The following is an 18,923-nucleotide window of genomic DNA, read 5'->3' as shown; positions in this document are numbered from 1 at the left end:
TCCAGGGACCGATACAGAATGGGAGCAGTTAGTAAAGCGGCACAGAACTCTTGAGAGAGAATTTCAAGGCAAATCCTTGAGAAGTTTAATGGGATTTTCTGATTCACTGTGTCATCACCATTTGGATGTCATTGCTGAATATCCCAAAGAAGGAGGTTTAGAGGGGATTTAAATAAGCATTTGAGTGATAGGTATGCCTGAAAGGGTGATCGGGACAGAAACTATCACAACATTTAAAAAATATTTAAATCGTGTTATGGACCAGGCCAGACTCCCTCAAAATATTTTAAGAAGGTAGCCCAGATCCTAACTTGTATTTTTTTTAAAGGCAGATTTAATGTGGATATTCCAGGAGTGATGCAGGTGGTCAAACCACTCAGCTTCAAGCAAAACAGAATTTATTTAAACACTGCCCTTCAAACATGAAAAAAAAAGCAGAATTTAGAATAACAACTATTTGAAAAGCCAACCAACTCAAAATCTCAACTTAATGAACCTGTTCCAATTCCCGCAATTTCCCATTAACACACCTCTTGGCAAGTGTTAAATTCAAACACAGGTCCTTACAGGCAAGATAGGTTTCAGCTAGAAAGTTCAGGCAAGAAATATCTGTGAAAGCATGTAATCTCTTTTTCACTGTAACTGCTTCTCTGCTACCAGCAGTTTTTTGTCTGGCTGTTTAGAATCAAAGCCTGAACTGGGAGAACTGGCCACTCCCCTGCCATTGTTAAAGTAAGCTCTTTCTGAGACATATTAGCACCTCTGCCTTTATGACCCCTTGTTGTGGTTCTGTTTGCCGAGCTGGGAATTTGTGTTGCAGACGTTTCGTTCCCTGTCTAGGTGACATCCTCAGTGCTTGGGAACCTCCTGTGAAGCGCTTCTGTATTGTTTCCTCCGGCATTTATAGTGGTTTGTCTCTGCCGCTTCCGGTTGTCAGTTCTGGCGGTCCGCTGCAGTGGTTGGTATATTGGGTCCAGGTCGATGTGTTTGTTGATTGAATCTGTGGATGAGTGCCATGCCTCTAGGAATTCCCTGGCTGTTCTCTGTTTGGCTTGTCCTATAATAGTAGTGTTGTCCCAGTCGAACTCCTGTTGCTTGTCATCCGTGTGTGTGGCTACTAAGGATAGCTGGTTGTGTCGTTTCGTGGCTAGTTGGTGTTCATGGATACTGATCGTTAACTGTCTTCCTGTTTGTTCTACGTAGTGTTTTGTGCAGTCCTTGCATGGGACTTTGTACACTACGTTGGTTTTGCTCATGCTTGGTGTCGGGTCCTTTGTCCTGGCGAGTTGTTGTCTGATACCCAGCATGAGCAAAACCAACGTAGTGTACAAAATCCCATGCATTAACTGCACAAAACACTACATAGGACAAACAGGAAGACAGTTAACGATCAGTATCCATGAACACCAACTAGCCACGAAACTACAAGACCAGCTATCCTTAGTAGCCACACAAACAGACGACAAGCAACATGAGTTCGACTGGGACAACGCTACTATTATAGGACAAGCCAAACAGAGAACAGCCAGGGAATTCCGAGAGGCATGGCACTCATCCACAGATTCTATCAACAAATACGTCGACCTGGACCCAATATACCGACTACTGCAGCGGACCGCCGGAACTGACAACCAGAAGCGGCAGATTCAAACCACTATAAATGCCAGAGGAAACAACATAGAAACGCTTCACAGGAGGCTCCCAAGCACTGAGGATGTCACCTAGACAAGGGACGAAACGTCTGCGATGCAAATTCCCAGCTCGGCGAACAGAACCACAACAACGAGCATCCGAGCTACAAATCTTCTCACAAACTTTATGACCTCTCTTGAAAAAACAAAGGACAGAATAACTTTATTAAAGGGGCAGCATCATCACAATCATTTGAAGTGCCATAACATACCAAGTTATGGGCTAATTGCTGTAAAATAGGACACGAGTGCTAGATGGCTGGCATAGACACAATGGACTGAATGGCCACTTACCAGAGTGTAAAGCTCTGACTCTGACTCCCACTGGAGGATAATGTCCTACAGATATTATCATTAGATTGGTAATCCTGAGATCTAGGTAATGTTCTGGGGGGCTGGGTTTGAATCCTGCCATGGCAAACGTTAGAGTTTGAATTCAATTTTTAAAAATTTGGAATTAAGAGCCCAATTCTGACCATGAAGCATTATCAATTGTTGAATAAACCTATCTGGTTCACTAATGTCCTTTAGGGAAGGAAACTGCCATCCTTACCTGGTCTGGCCTACATGTGACAACAGGAGTCAGCTATTACAAGGGGGCATAGCTTTAAATTAAGGGGGGGTAGATATAGGACTGATGTTAGGGGTAGGTTCTTCACTCAGCGAGTCGTAAGTTCATGGAATGCCCTGCCAGTAGCAGTAGTGGACTCTCCCTCTTTATGGGTATTTAAGCGGGCATTGGATAGGTATATGGAGGATAGTGGGTTAGTGTAGGTTAGGTGGGCTTTGATCGGCGCAACATCGAGGGCTGAAGGGCCTGTACTGCGCTGTATTCTTCTATGTTCTATGTTCTAGACATCCAGCAATGTAGTTAACTCTTAAATGACATTGGGCATTTAGGAATAGGCAATAAATGCTGGCCTAGACAGCAATGCCCACATACCATGAATGAATCAAAAATAAATCTGTCAAATCTCTCTTGACATAATTTGCTCTTTGATGCGTGTGTAGGGTGTTAATTCAGTCTGTTATGCATATTTACCAAGTGATAATTCTTGAATATTAAGATTAAGTTGTATGTAAATTTATATTATTGTTCTAAAGTTATACAGTGGCGTTTGTTGTTGTTTATTCAAAACCATGAAGACCTGTGCCTCTATTCACGAAGTCCCCTGGATCTTTCACTTTATTTGTTTTTTAAAAAAAAGGTACTGGTCTCAAGCCAGTTCACTATATCAATATGGCATTCTGGTCTATGATCATAATGATTTTTTAATCTAATAAAAATCAATTCTGTAGCTGTATTTTGTAGATCTGAGAAATTACGAATATATATTGTACTATACAAATGTGATGGACTGATAATATTTTCGCTTCTCTCATTATTTCCACCTACTCATGAAGGTGATTTCTGCTCCTCTTTCTTCAACCACCCCCACATCTAACCCACCCTGCCATATAAAAACCTCAGATTTTGGTGAGGTCATAAATTTCCAACTAGCAAATATACCTTGTAAACCTGGACAAAATCTCCTTTCTACTTAAACTATTTAGCTACATGTTGATATTAACCTTGAATAAATTTAATACTGATTTACAACGATTCTCATGCATATAGTCAAGGAATGATTTATGTCTGAGACTAATGAATCATCCAAAGTAAATGTGTTTCTGTTGTGTTTTGGCAGTTGGAGTTTAGACTGCTCAGTATGAGAAAATGTGAATTTGCATTTCCTTTTTCTTCTCTTTGAACATGAGGGTCAAACATACAGCCACAAACAACAGCTTTGTTTTATATGGTAATATACCTCACTAATGTCAGTGCTGCAGCAAAAGGCAAGAAATTTTGCTGACCTTCTATGTTGGCAAAAAAGTGAGAATGAGAAATTTTTGACGATAATACAAATATGGAATTGTATAAATCTGCTGCAATTGTTAATGCTTACTTGCTCTTTCTAAAACAAAAGCCTTTCATATTGATTTGTTAGATTATTTTGTGAACTCTCAATTAAATAACATGCAAAATTGTTTCATGATATTGCACTGGAGACTGAAATAACAATATTATGCATTTTTGTGGCATGATAAAATAACAGCTTGGTGTAGCACAGAAGGCCATTCAGTCTATTCAGTTTGTGTCGGCTATTTGAAACAACAGTCCTTCATTCCCACTTGCCCCATTATTTCCCTGCAATCTTTCTCATAAATGTGAAATTACTAGTTTTAGACTTAACTGTATTTTTTTTATGTTCAATGAGATATTCCCCAATTTGAAACGTATTGCTGTGTCCTATTTTACTTTATAAGTTACATCTGGAGATGAAATCCTTAAAGGACAACCAATTACCTATGTAACCGGAGTTGAAGAAGACAATGGATTATCTGGGCAAGTTACTACAGTTGCTCAAGCAGACGTAGGTCAACATATGGCCCTTATTGCCCAAGATGGTACACAGCAACAGGTAAGAAAAAAAACTAAACTCTAATTCCTGTCTTGGCTAGCCTTGTAGAGTCCAGTTTTAATTTGCTTTTATTTGCTTATTCTTCTCTTGGGGAGTGAGTCAGCTCAGTTGGCTGGCCAGCTGGTTTGTGATGCAGAGTGACACCAGCAGTATGGATTCATTTCCCACACTAGCTGAGGTTATCATGAAGGCTGTTCCTTTTCGACCCTTCTCTTTACCTGAAGCATGATGACCCTCGGGTTAAAATATCACCAATTGTTTCTGTCTAATAAGGGAGCAGCCCCATCATCTTCTGGAACTATGGTGACTTTACTCTTCTCCTTTCTGTCTGTTTCTTTATCCAATTTGTTTATTGCAGCTGCTGTATTTTTTATAAGTCCAGCTAGGCACTATTGAACAAATCTGATCCCTGAATGAAATCTGACTCAATATTTTTCTTCTTTAGTTAATTAATATGATTAACATTGAGATGAATTCACAAGAGGATGGAAGTTTTCTGCAACAGCAGGTATTTATGGTACACAATAAGGTATTTTAAAAGTTTATCTCGATATGTGGAATCTAAAACTAAGCAAAGTTTCAATCTGTTCCTCAACATTAGCTCTATGGAGACCCCTGTCTCGAGAGGTGCCATCCCCATTCATCCCTTTACAGTTCTATGTAACTAATTCCTTTCAGTATTTTTTCCTCTGGGTTGAAGAGACAGTCTGATGAATCCTTTACAGATTTGCTGACATCGTTTTCTCACAAATCTGAAAACTTTAACTTTCTCACTTCCAATAACCTGCAGATTTCTCAACAAACTTCTTCTAAGAGAAAAACAAAACTCGCTTCTAAACTCAAACTGGTGTCTTCTGAAATGAATTTAGAAAAGTCTCGGCCAACCTAGATACATCTGAGCTGAAAACAAAGCCTATGTGTTTATGCTGTTTGCCCATAAGCCAACCATATGAATACCTAGATGTATGTTTGCTCGCTGAGCTAGAAGATTTGTTTTCAAATGTTAAGTCACCATACCAGGTAACATCGTAAGTGAGCTTCCAGTGAAGTACTGGTATTATGACCCTCTTTCTGTTTATGTTTTTAGGTTTCCTTGGGTTGGTGATGTATTTCCTGTTCTTTTCGTCAGAGGGTGGTGAATGGGGTCCAAGTCAATGTGTTTGTTGGTAGAGTTCCGGTTAGAATGTCATGCTTCAAGGAATTCTCGTGTGTGTGTGTGTGTGTGTCTCTCTCTCTCTCTCTGTTTGGCTTGTCCTAGGATGGATGTGTAGTCCCAGTCAAAGTGGTGTACTTCCTCATCTGTATGTAAGGATACTAGTCAGAGTGGGTCTTTTTGTAGCTATTTGATGTTCATGTATCCTGGTGGTATTTTGTAAATGACATTAGTTTTGTTTTTTGTCTGTATAGGGTCTTCCAAGTTCATTAGCTGCTGTTTTAGTGGGTTGGTGGGCTACTATGATGCATAATAGAGATCTGAGTAGTTTGGCAGTTATTTCTGAGATGCCTTTGATATAGGGGAGAGTGGCTAGGGTTTCTGGATGCATTTTGTCTGCTTGTTTGGGTTTGTTGCTGAGAAATCGGCAGACTATGTTTATTGGGTACCTGTTCTTTTTGAATACACTGTATATGTGATTTTCCTCTGCTCTTCGTACCTCCTCTGTGCTGCAATGTGTGGTGGCTCATTGAAATAATGTTTTAATGCAGCTTCGTTTATGGGCGTTTGATTGATTGCTTCTGTAGTTCAGTGTTTGGTCCGTATGTTTTGTTTTCCTGTAGATGTTGGTTTGAAGTTCCCCATTGACTGTTCGCTTTACTGTGACATCTAGGAATGGCAGTTAATTGTTGCTTTCCTCCTCTTTTATGAATTCTATACCAGTAAGGATATTACTGATGGTCTTGAAGGTTTCCTCTAATTTGTTTTGGTTAGTGATGACAAAGGTGTCATCCATGTAGCGGATCCAAAGTTTGGGTTGGATGGCTGGCAGAGTTGTTTGTTCGAGTCTCTGTGTTACTGGGTATCCAATGAACACAGTCTGCCGATTTCTCAGCAACCAACCCAAACAAGCAGACAAAACACATCCAGAAACCCTAGCCACTCTCCCCTATGTCAAAGACATCTCAGAAATGACTGTCAGACTACTCAGATCTCTTGGCATCATGGTAGCTCACAAACCCACCGGCAAAACAAATCTCATTTACAAAACACCTTGCAAGAACTGTGACAAACAGGCAGAAAGCTAGTCACGAGGATACATGAACATCAACTAGCCACAAAAAGACATGACCAACTCTGACTAATATCCTTACATACAGATGAGGAAGGACACCACTTCGACTGGGACAACATATCCATCCTAGGACAAGCCAAACAGAGAGAGACACATGAGAATTCCTAGAAACGTGGCATTCCGACCAGAACTCTATCAACAAACACTTTGACTTCGACCCTATTTACCAACCTATGTGAAAAAGAACAGGAAATGACATCATCAACCCAAGGAAACCTAGAAACATAAATAGAAAGCGAGTCATAACACCAGTACTTCACCAGAAGCTCACTGGTGATGTTATCTAGTATGGTGACGAAACGTCTGAAAATGAACCTTCCAGCTCAGTGAGCAAACTTCCATCGAGAACCTTAACCTGAGCTACAACTCTTCTCAAAACTCACTAATATTCATACCTTTCCATTAATGCCACAGGATCCAGACTCAACTATGCTCTGACAAAATGTTGGATTTAACTCAGAGGTAACTAAAATGCAACAGAATATATTTTGAAATCAGATTCCAAAAAATATGAAGAATTATATGCTATTCATCACAAAGTAAATTTTAAAAAAAAATTATATTAAAATAGGCCAAATATCAATATTAGTTGCTCAGAAAGACAAGAATACCTGAGTGTCAGCAGTATCTTTCAGTCAAGTTTACATACAGAGCATTGGCAAACAATTATGTAGAATTCAACAGTTTTTTTTTCATTTGGCCCAAGTTCAGTGGACCAGCAAGAATGGAGAAAATATATTTTTAGATTGACAAACAACTTTTGCTACTTTATTTGCAGATTGTTTAAAAACTAGGAGCTGGAGCAAACCAATTGGCTCTTGCAGCTTACTCTAGCAATCAATAAGATCATGGCTGCTGGACTTTGGCCTTAATTCCATTTTCATGTCTGCTCCCTATAACCTTTGACTTCCTTGACAATGAAAAATCTGTCAAACTCAATATAGACCATACTTAATGATTTGGCTTCCATGATGTCAGTGGAAGAGAATTCCAAAGATGGAGATCTTTTAAGAGAAAAATTTCTTCATTTTAAATGAAATATTCCTCATTTTAAAATTGTGTTGTTGTGATTTTGTTCGTTTGCTTTTTTCATGGCATTTGGGCATTGCTGGCAAGCTAGCATTTGTTGCATATCCTAGTTGCTTGTGGTAATAAAGTACAGTTGCACTCCATGTTGTACAGATGCATCCATGGTGCTCCAGTTTAGAACAACTGAAGCGCTTGCTTGGCTGTTTCAGAGGGCAATTAAGCATTAACCATGTGTGTATCTGGAGTCACATGTAGGCTGAAAGACCATACGATATAGGAGCAAAATTAGGCTATTTGCCCCTTTGAGTCTGCTTTGCCATTCTCATGGCTGATGGTTTTTTAACCCCATCTTCCTTTTTTCCCATAATCCTTGATCCCCTTCACTTGGGCTATGTCCTTGGGTCCTAGTCTCTCCTGCTAGAGGAAGGATCTTCTCTATGGTCTACTCTGTCCAAGCCTTTCAGTATTCTGTAAGTTCTAATGAGATACCATCCCCAACCTCCTAAACTCCATTGAGTTTAGACTGAATCCTCAACTGCTCTTCATAATAAAAGCCTTCATTCCTGGGATCATTCCTATAAACTTCTGCTGGACCCCTTTCCTTGCCCCACACATCCATTGTACACAAGAAATCTTGAGATTGGAAAAGGAAGGTGATATTGCCAATTTCATATCTATATCATTTATATTAAACTGCATGCAGCTCCATATCAAGTTAGCCAGGTTCCTTAAAGGATATAAATGATATAGATATGAAATTGGCAATATCACCTTCCTTTTCCAATCTCAAGATTTCTTGTGTACAATGGAGGTGTGGGGCAAGGAAAGGGGTCCAGCAGAAGTTTATAGGAATGATCCCAGGAATGAAGGAACCTTAAAGGAACCTGGACAGATTATTGACAAAAAAGGATTTAAATTTGCAAATACATCCAACTTCCATTTTAAATGTAACAAAACCCTTACCACACCTGTGTGTCTCCACATTCGCACCCCCCCCCCCGCCAACATGCACCTCTGCTCCACACACAACTGCCTTGTTGCGTGCTGACCTCCCCCACCACACACACCTCATCCCTCATGCACCTCTCCCTGCAAATGTTGTTTCCCCCACGTACAGCCCTCTCTGGCACATGCTTCTCTCCTCAGCATGCGTGTGCACACCCATCCATCCACACAGACCTCAACACGCACACTGGCACTCCTCCAGCCACCGAAGAGCATTCTGAAGAAGGATCACTAGACCTGAAACGTTAACTCTCTTTCCTCAGATACTGCCAGATCTGCTGAGGTTTTACAGCTTGTGCACAGTTCTACACACCTCTCCATGCATGCAAAAACGTATGTTTCCACACAGGCACATATCTGCAAGCTTGGAGAAAGTATTAAACTGTGGAATGTTATCCTAAAGTACTTTGGCCAAGTAATAGTTATATTCAGGAAAAAAAAGCAATATTTGCAGATTACACAAAATGCTGTTCTGCAACCCAAGTCACTTTCCACAAATGCAGTTGGCACTGTGGTTTATTTTTGGATTATTAATGACTATTTGATTATTTTTGTTGTGGTGATGATGGTATAGATTGAGACTTTTAAGAACCATGCCCATGTGGTGATTAGGCCTTCTGGGGCATTTTCAAATCTCAAACTTTGAGAGAAATTTCACAGAGAGCAAGTGGGCAGAGGTTGTTGCCTCTGTGGTAAATTATTTCTCACTGTCTGTGCCCAGACACAAGGTGCTTTACAACCACAAAATGAGTCATGTGACCTTTTCCTGAACGTGTTGCAGACCCATGACTCCAAGCATTTTACGTATTTTGTAAATGCAGCATCTTTGTTGCTATGGTCTCCCTCACCACTCGACGCCTGGAGGAAGAACGCCTCATCTTCTGCCTCAGAACACTTCAACCCCAGGGCATCAATGTGAACTTCGCCAGTTTCCTCATTTCCCCTTCCCCCACCTCACCCCAGTTCCAAACTTCCAGCTCAGCACTGTCCCCATGACTTGTCCTACCTGCCTATCATCTTTTCCACCTATCCACTCCACCCGCCTCCCTGACCTATCATCTTCATCCCCTCCCCCACTCACCTATTGTACTCTATGCTACTTTCTCCCCACCCCCACCCTCCTCTCATTTATCTCTCCACCCTTCAGGCACTCTGCCTGTATTCCTGATGAAGGGCTTTTGCCCGAAACGTTGATTTTACTGCTCCTTGGATGCTGTCTGAACTGCTGTGCTTTTCCAGCCCCACTAATCCAGAATCTTTGCTGCTATAACAAGTGTTCTTTGCTTTGAAAAGTTTCTTTTCAATAGGTTCTGTAATAAATATATATATATATATATATATCCAGCCAATAATTTTATAAATTAATAAGTTAGATAACTACATAGTCAGAACACTACATTCCCAGAATATTAGCCTTGGAATTCTGGATTACTAGTGCAGTGACATTATCATTACACCACCTTCTCCCCATCTCTTCTAAATGAAGAGGGTAAAGCTACACAGTACTGTTGGTCTCACCAATGCCTATACACTTGGAATAATATTTCAATGTTTTTATACTGCATCCCTTTTGTGATAAAGACCAACATTCCATTTGCCTCCTTAATTACTATGTCTGCATACTCAGATTTCTCTTCATGGCAGCATCTTGCATTGTCTTTTTATTTAAATGATAGTTTTTCTTCTCTTCCTGCCAAAGTACCAACTACACATTTCCAATATTATACTCCATCTGCAATGATCTTACCCTGTCACTTAACCTTTCTGTGTCTCTTTACAGTCTCTTTGTACCATCTTTACAACTTACCTACCTATCTTTGAATTGTTGCCAAACCTTTTTGACAAATGTTATTAACATTGTAAATAGTTGAAGTCCAGCAATCATTCCTGCATCATTGCATTTGTGAGAGTTTGCCAACCTGAAAATTGGCCATTTATCTCAGAGCTCCATTTTTTGTTAGCGGAACTTTTATCCATTAATGATCTCATCGCTCTGGCCTCTTATTATCTGCAGTATCCTTTAACTTGGCACCATACTCAATGTTTTTTTGGAAATCTAAAAACACAACATATATTAGTAGTCCATGATCCACCCTGCAATTTACATCCTCAAAGACTTCTGTCAAACATGATGTTTGTTTCACCATGCGGATTTCTGTTGACTGGTTATAACAGCTGCGAGCTGGGGGGACGAAGCAGGCAGATGTGAGGGGCAAAGAGAGTGAGACTGCAAGGAATGAAAAAGAGCAAGGAGACTGTGTAAGAAGGAGGAGAAGATGGAGGCTGCTCTCTGAATCTTTTCGAAAAGTAACATCCAAGTAATTGGAAGTCATGAAAACTCGAAATCACTGTTATAATAAATTCTTTAAAAGTGAATGTGGGGGATCCAAGATGGCGGCAATCTAGGAGGATCGCGTTGCAGAGCTCTGCACTGCAGCACAAGTGGGACAGACTTCTAACCCCACCCAACCTGGACCATTGCGATATCCTGGGACTCTGGAAAGGTCGTGGAGTCCCAGGAAACTGCGAAAAATCAACTTACCTGTGTTTTCGCCGCCCAGAAATGCTGAAGGAGGAGGAGGAGCATCCGAGGCCGGGCCCACGGCCCAGCCTGCAAGATCCTCAGACTCGATTACCTACCAGGTCCTGGTGAAGGAGCTTGTGAAATCTCGTGAGATATTGGGTAAGCAGATAGAGATTGGGGGCCAGCTTTTCCTCTATCATGCTGGAGAAGCATGAACAGCAGTGGGACACCTGGGAAAAGAGACAGATGAAATTGAACACAGAGTCACAGTGGTGGAAGCTGGTACCAGTTCCTCCAGGGATAAGATCCAAGCCCTTGAGACGCAGGTCCATAATTTGCGTGACCAAATGGATGATCTTGAGAACAGGGGCAGGAGAAAAAATATTCTGATCATTGGTCTGCCAGAAGGTAAGGAAGGTGAGTGGCCAGCGGAATTTATTGAGGTCTGGTTGCTGAAATTCCTTAACTTTTGAGCCTGGAATGAGAGGCTTAAAGGTCGAGAGCGCTCACCGGGTAATGGTGCGGAGATCGGTCTGGGTCAACATCCTTGTCCTCTCTTGGTGCAGTTTCATCATTATAGAGATAAGGAAAGAATCATGGCAGCTTCTGGATTCCAGGGGAAGGGTCCGAAGCCCTAATGTATGATGGCTCTAAGATCATGTTCTTCCAGGACTTCTCAGCAGTGGTGATCCAGAAAAAAATACCTATGATGGTGTTAAGAGAAAACTGAGGGAGCTTGGGATCCTGTACTCTCTGAGGTATCTGGTAGTGCTTCGATACACCTTAGTAGGATCCGTACATCTCTTTGATGTGTCGAAGAAGGCAAGAGGCTTTGTGGACAAATTAACCTAATTTGAACAATTTAATATGTACAAATAGTGTTAGTTGGGTATGTCTCTATTAAAAAAAGAGAGGAAGTCCAATTGGGGCTTTCTTTTCCTTTTTTTTAATTGGTAAAAATATGTTTTAAACTATGTTTGGTGGTGGTTGAGATGTATACTCTCAATTTCTAAGTTAAGTTAGACCAAAGGCTGGGTCGGGTATTTACCCCTTTTTTCTTTAAAAAAATGTATTTATTCACATTGCTATTTCATGGTGTACTTTCTTTCTTTGCTGCTTGTGTTTGCGGTTCGGCTTGAGCTAGGAGGAGGGAAAATGGTTGGGATGGCTAGATGCCTACTTATGGGCAGTTTATGCCTGGTTCAGGCATATATATATGCCTGGGCTATAGTCTTGGCAGCGGGATGGGAAATTGGGTTTTGGAATGGGTAGTTGGTACTTTGGGCAGGGGGTGAGTTCCCCTATTTGGCGCTGTTGGCGCTTGAAATATCGGTTTGTTTTTTGGTTTTCATTGTTTATAATCTTTGATAGCTTTGTAGGTTTGTTAACTATAATAGTTTTGGTTTATGTAATTGATGTGTTCGATGGATCTTCCAACACTAAGGCTTGGCAGTTTGTGGTTTGAATTCCTCCTGTCTGGAATCTAAATGTTACTGCAGAAGGTTATGACTTATAACTTGATTAAATGGTGTACCTGGAATGTCAAGAGGAGTCACTCACCAATTAAAAGGAAGGAGGTACTTTTGAGTCTTAGAAAGGCGAAGGTGGATATTGGTTTGTTACCGGTGATTTTTACTCTAGTGATGGAGAGGGATAAGTGTGTACTACAGGGCAAGAGTTATAGCTGGGGGCAGGGTAATTATGATGCGGTGAGGCATGACTTAGGATGTGTGGATTGGAAAAGTAGATTCCAAGGCAAGAGCGTAATTGATATGTGGAACTTTTTCAAGGAGCAACTATTGAGTGTCCTTGATAAGTACGTACCTATCAGGCAGGGAGGAAAGGGTCGTGTGAGGGAGCCGTAGTTTAATAAGGAATTGGAATCCCTTGTTAAATGGAAGAGGGCGGCCTTTGTAAAGATGAGGCGTGAAGGTTCAATAGGGGCGATTGAGAGTTATAAGGTAGCCCGGAAGGACCTGAAGAGAGAGCTAAGAGCAGCAAGGAGGGGACATGAAAGGTCCTTAGTTGGTAGGATTAGGGAAAACCCTAAGGCTTTCTATAGGTATGTTAGGAATAAAAGAATGACTAGGGTAGGAATAGGTCCAATCAAGGATAGTAATGGGAAGCTGCGTGTGGAGGCTGAAGAGATTGGGGAGGCACTGAATGAATACTTTTCGTCAGTATTCACTCAGGAACAGGACATTGTTGTCCATATGAATACTGAGGCACGAATAAGTAGAATGGATGGCTTTGAGATATGTAGAGAAGAGGTGTTGGAAATTCTGGCAAGGGTGAAAATAGATAAGTCCCCTGGGCCTGATGGCATTTATCCTAGGATTCTCTGGGAAGCAAGGGAGGAGATTGCAGAGCCATTGGCCTTGATTTTTGTGTCCTCTTTGTCTACAGGAGTAGTGCCAGAGGACTGGAGGCTAGCAAACGTGGTTCCCTTGTTCAAGAAGGGGAGTAGGGATAATCCTAGTAACTATAGGCCAGTGAATCTCACTTCTGTTGTGGGCAAAGTCTTAGAGAGAATTATAAGGGATAGGATTTATGTACATCTGGATAAGAATATTGTGATCAAGGATAGTCAGCATGGTTTTGTGAAGGGCAGGTCGTGCCTCACAAACCTTATTGAATTCTTTGAGAAGGTGACTAAGGAGGTAGATGAGGGGAAAGCGGTAGATGTATATATGGATTTTAGTAAGACGTTTGATAAGGTCCCCCATGGTAGGCTACTGCAGAAAATACAGAGATATGGCATTGATGGTGAGTTGGAGGTTTGGATTAGGAATTGGCTGGCTGGAAGAAGACAGAGGGTAGTAGTTGATGGCAAAGGTTCATCTTGGAGTGCCGTCACTAGCGGTGTTCCGCAAGGATCTGTTTTGGGACCATTGCTGTTTGTCATTTTTATAAATTACCTGGAGGAAGGGTTAGAAGGTTGGGTGAGCAAGTTTGCGGATGATACGAAAGTCGGAGGAGTTGTAGACAGTGAGGAAGGATGTGGCAGGTTACAGCGGGATATAGAGAAGCTGCAGAGCTGTGCAGAAAGGTGGCAAATGGAGTTCAATGTAGCTAAGTGTGAGGTGATTCACTTTGGTAAGAGTAACAAAAAGATGGGGTACTGGGCTAATGGTCGGATACTTGGTAGTGTGGAAGAGCAGAGGGATCTTGGTGTCCATGTACACAGATCTCTGAAAGTTGCCACCCAGGTAAATAGTGCAGTGAAGAAGGCATATGGCGTACTGGCTTTTATTGGTAGAGGAATTGAGTTCCGGAGTCCTGAGGTCATGCTGCAGTTGTATAAGACTCTGGTGCGGCCGCATCTGGAATATTGTGTGCAGTTTTGGTCGCCATACTATAGGAAGGATGTGGAGGCACTGGAACGGGTGCAGAGGAAGTTTACCAGGATGTTGCCTGGTATGGTAGGAAGATCCTATGAGGAAAGGCTGAGGCACTTGGGGTTGTTTTCATTGGAGAAAAGAAGGTTTAGAGGTGACTTGATAGAGGTGTACAAGATGATTAGGGGGTTAGATAGGGTTGACAGTGAGAACCTTTTTCCACGTATGGAGTCAGCCATTATAAGGGGCATAGCTTTAAATTAAGGGGGGGTAGATATAGGACTGATGTTAGGGGTATGTTCTTCACTCAGCGAGTCGTAAGTTCATGGAATGCCCTGCCAGTAGCAGTGGTGGACTCTCCCTCTTTATGGGTATTTAAGCGGGCATTGGATAGGTATATGGAGGATAGTGGGTTAGTGTAGGTTAGGTGGGCTTTGATCGGCGCAACATCGAGGGCCGAAGGGCCTGTACTGCGCTGTATTCTTCTATGTTCTATCTACACACTTGGATGACAGGGAGCATTTGAAACTCCAGCAGAATGGCTTTGATCGGATTTACTTTTCATCTTTTAATACCAAAAGTAGGGGAGTGGCGATACTGGTTAGGAGGAATCTCCCATTTTAGTTACGAGAGTGTGTTAAAGACATACACATGGGTGATTTCTAATTCTCAAAGCCCTGATAAACTGGGAAGAATATGGTGTTTTAAATGTTTATTGCCCTCCAGCCGATCCACTCAAACTTTTGGTAGATGTGTTCTCTAAACTGATCAGTCTCAAGTCCCAGATGGATCCCAGAAGCCCTCCAATACCCTCTGTACAAACTGAACAATTAGTGGGTCTGTATGTGGAGTTAGGTTGCTGGACGTTTGGAAGTGTCTGCACCCTACAGGTAGGGATTTTATGGGTTTTTTTCAATTCACACAGATGTCACACCAGGATTGATTTTTTTTCTCTGACCTCCTTGGCATCCCTGGACTTGGTGGTACCTGGTACGATTGGTAATATTACCATCTCCGATCATGCTCCAGTGAACCTGTTGGTTAAGATTAAGGACGTTACATGGGTTCAAAGCACTGGCAAATGGATGCCATTATCCTCAAGGGTAATAAGTTGGTGGACTACTCTCTGGAATTTCGGGCGTTCCTAGGCATCAACTCAGGCTTGGTTAGTAGCCCATCTGCCCTTTGGGAAATTGCCAAAGCCTATGCCAGGGGTTAGTTATTTCATATTCTGCCAGTAGGAAGCAGCAGAAGGGTGAGCAGCAATGTCTCCTTGAAGCACCGTTGAAGGCAGCCGAGAAGGCCTACTTTGACAGGCCCTCATTGGTGAAGCTACAGAGGGTTATGGCGCTGTGGTCTCCATTGAATTCCATGCTCACACAGACAGCAAAGAATGAGCTTACGTTTACAAGGCAAAGGCATAAGAGCATGGTGACAGGCCAGGCAAGTATCTAGCATATCTTGACAGGAAAAGGAGTGCCCCTCAAGCCATTACGGCAATTAGGGAATAGTCTGGGAACCTAACATGTGACTCCAAAAAGATTAATATAGCATTCCAGAGATTTTACTCTTAAATTGTACCAATCTGAGGGTTGTGAGGAGGGGAGGGCCAAACTGAAAGGATCTGGGTGTGACCCCCGAACAGGAATCCTTTCTCAATGCCCTCTTATCAGAGCAAGAGATGCAGGAAGCTCTGAGGCAGCTTCAGAGTGGAAAGGCGCCTGGTCCTGATGGATTTCCCAGTGAATTCTGTAAGGAATTTATAAACATATCGTCAGGCCTGATGTTCAACATGTTTAATGACTCATACAGCCATGATTGTCTCCCGACATCTCTGAGAGACGTCAATATTTTGCTTATTCTGAAAAATGGAAAGGTCCTGGAGGACCACTTCATTTTTCAATGTGAACTTTAAAATCCTCTCTCAGACTCTTGCATTAAGGCTGGAGACTGTGTTAACTTCTATTGTTAAAGAAGACCAGATGAGCTTCATAAAGGGCCGCAGATCCTCCAATAATGTTAGCAGACTGCTTAATGTAATTCAAGCATGCCAACAATAGTCAATACAGGGATTGATGATGCAGAGAAGGCATTTGACAGAGTTGAGTGGCCGTACCTTTTCTATACTCTGGAGCGGTTTGGTTTGGGTGAAGTATTTATAAGATGGGTAAAGGTTCTCTACAGTGATCCTCTCACTTTGGTCATCACCAATGGGGTGCAATCCAGCAATTTTAACATTGTTAGGGGCAGCCAGCAGGACTGTCCCCTTTCGCCACTGCTTTTTACATTGGTGATTGAACCATTGGCGGAGGCCATTTGTTGGGATCCTAATATATCGGCTCCAGAAGTGGGGTCAAAATTACATAAGATTTTGTTGTACGCGGATGATGTCCTCATTTTTTTTTGTCTAACCCTTACCTGATACAATGCATCAGTGCGTTTGGCGCCTTTTCGGGGTACAAGATTAATCTTGCAAAATCAGAGGCTGTGCCTGTGGATGATCTTACGAAGGTGCTAGGTCTTGAGGGCGAATATCAATTCCCAATTAAGTGGTCACAGGAGTTTTGTGTACTTCGGCATATTCATTACTTGAGTTCTGGATTGACTGTTCAAAGCTAATTTTGTTCAATTATTTGACAAAATCAGACAAGACCTTCAAAGATGGGAGGTGCTTCCAGTCTTGTGGTTGGGTTGGATAGCACTTATTAAGATGAATATTCCTCCTCCCCCCACTTTGTTATACCCTATATGGATAATGCTCCCTGATTTTCAATAAACAAACATTCAGGAGACCGAACAGCTGGTATTTGGCATCATCAGGGGCCCCTCATTAAATTAGCTAAACTGCAATTGCCTCACAGATTGCGGGGAGTGGATCTCCCGGACATTAAAACCTACCTAACTAGGCTTGCTTTTATCCTACATGAGTGATTGGGCTTGTGGGCACCCTTTTTCAATATGGTTAGATATTGAAACCTCCCAGGCAAGGTGCCCCTTACTACCTTGCTGTTTTTGGACAAAATGAGGACAGTTAGGGAATATTGCCCTAACCCAATGGTTGTCAATACTGTTGAAGCTTGGAGGGCAATTCGGCAGAGGGAAGGCAATGTTGGCAAAACATCTTCTCTTACACCTATAGTGGGTTTGCCGGGTTTTCAACCGGGGGTGATAGATTCAGGATTCAAGCATTGGGCAGCTCGGGGTGTGTCTTGCATGGTGTTTCTTTTTGAGGGAGACACAATGATGTGCATTGATCAGTTAGCACGAAAACACGCGCTATCTAACAGGGACCTCTTTCGTTTTTGTTATCAAGTTTGGGATTTTATTCAAAAAAAGACTTTTGTCTGATCCCTACGAATCCGACACAGAAAGGAGAGTGCTCAGTGCTAAGAGTACACTTTCTGTCAGCACTTTATATCATCAATTGGGGAATACCACCTCAGGTAAGTTCTATCAATTCTGCAGGGTATGGGAGAGAGAGCTAGACATTGAGGTCTATTCAGAGGCATGGGAAGATACTTGGCAAAACGCAAGAAAGATATCAAGTTGCAATAGGACTCATGCTTTACAGTTGAAGATTCTCCACGGGGTCCACTTGGCTCTGGACCGTTTGTCAAAATTTAAACCAGGAGTATCTTCAGCATGTCCCAAGCGTAAGGTAGGTACAGGCGTTCTTACCCATTGTCTCTGGTCTTGTGGTACACTTTAAACATACTGGACCACTGTGGTGGGTGCACTGGAGAGGATTTTAGTGTAGGAGTAGAGAAGGACCTGATCTCTCTCCTCCTTGGCCTGCCCAGTGTGTTCCCTGCAGATGCGCATAAGAAAAAACTTTTCAACATCCTCACCTTCTGCGCAAGGAAGAATATCTTGCTAGGTTGGGTATCTGAAACCACCACCACCTCTCCCCCCCCCCCCCCCCCCCCCAGGCCAGTCAGGTTGGCGGAAGATTGTTATGGAGCATATTCCCTTTCGATTTTCTCAGAAGTATGGTAGACTACAAAACTGAGAATTTCTATAAGGCCTGGTGGCCCTTTTTGGAATACCTGGATGCAGATTTATCTGCACACTAATAAGGGCTTTTATATAACCATAACTATTGTGTTTTACGAGTCCAATATCCAGGAAGGAGGAACTGCAAATGTATGAGTGCCTTGTTTGGCTGAGTTGAGTTATTACTCTCTATTAGTTTATTGTTGGTTATTATTTATTGAGTTAAATAGTTAGCTGGGGTTTTTTATTATATATTTTTCTATGTATATTTATACATTTTTACATGAGGGCGGTTTGGGTTTTTCTTTTACTTTTTTTTGTGTTCTTTCTTTGTATTGTTTTGAATTGTATTGTTTTGTATTTGTACTATTTTAGAAATCTGTTTTTTCAATAAAAATATATTGAAATAAAAAGTGAATGTGGAACCTCTAGTTTATATCTGCATAGGTTCAGGAGCTACTTGTGAAACTTGAAAGGGTTCAGAGAAGATTTGCAAGGATGAGGGTTGGAGAGTTTGAGGTATAGGGAGAGACTGAATCCACTGGGGCTGTTTTTCCTGGAGTGTTGAAGGCTGGGAGGTTAATAAAATCACG

General features: G+C 41.9%; 1 protein-coding gene across 7 annotated transcripts in view; it reads left to right on the top strand.

Moving 5' to 3' along the window:
* znf143b (zinc finger protein 143b) overlaps positions 1–18,923 on the top strand; it is a 102,868-nt gene that overhangs the window by 71,923 nt on the left and 12,022 nt on the right. For 4 of the 7 annotated variants that reach the window (XM_072592276.1, XM_072592272.1, XM_072592271.1 and 1 more), the window contains 2 exons: positions 3,999–4,153; positions 4,599–4,661. In XM_072592276.1, the coding sequence (XP_072448377.1) occupies positions 3,999–4,153; positions 4,599–4,661 (218 nt within the window). The remainder of the gene's footprint in view (positions 1–3,998; positions 4,154–4,598; positions 4,662–18,923) is intronic. The other 3 variants (XM_072592277.1, XM_072592275.1, XM_072592274.1) reach the window with 1 other exon arrangement.

The sequence above is a fragment of the Chiloscyllium punctatum genome, chromosome 22 (genome assembly GCF_047496795.1).
Source record: "Chiloscyllium punctatum isolate Juve2018m chromosome 22, sChiPun1.3, whole genome shotgun sequence".
Taxonomy (NCBI): domain Eukaryota; kingdom Metazoa; phylum Chordata; class Chondrichthyes; order Orectolobiformes; family Hemiscylliidae; genus Chiloscyllium; species Chiloscyllium punctatum.
Note: the sequence above shows the minus strand (reverse complement) of the source record. Positions and strands in the feature narration are given on the sequence as shown.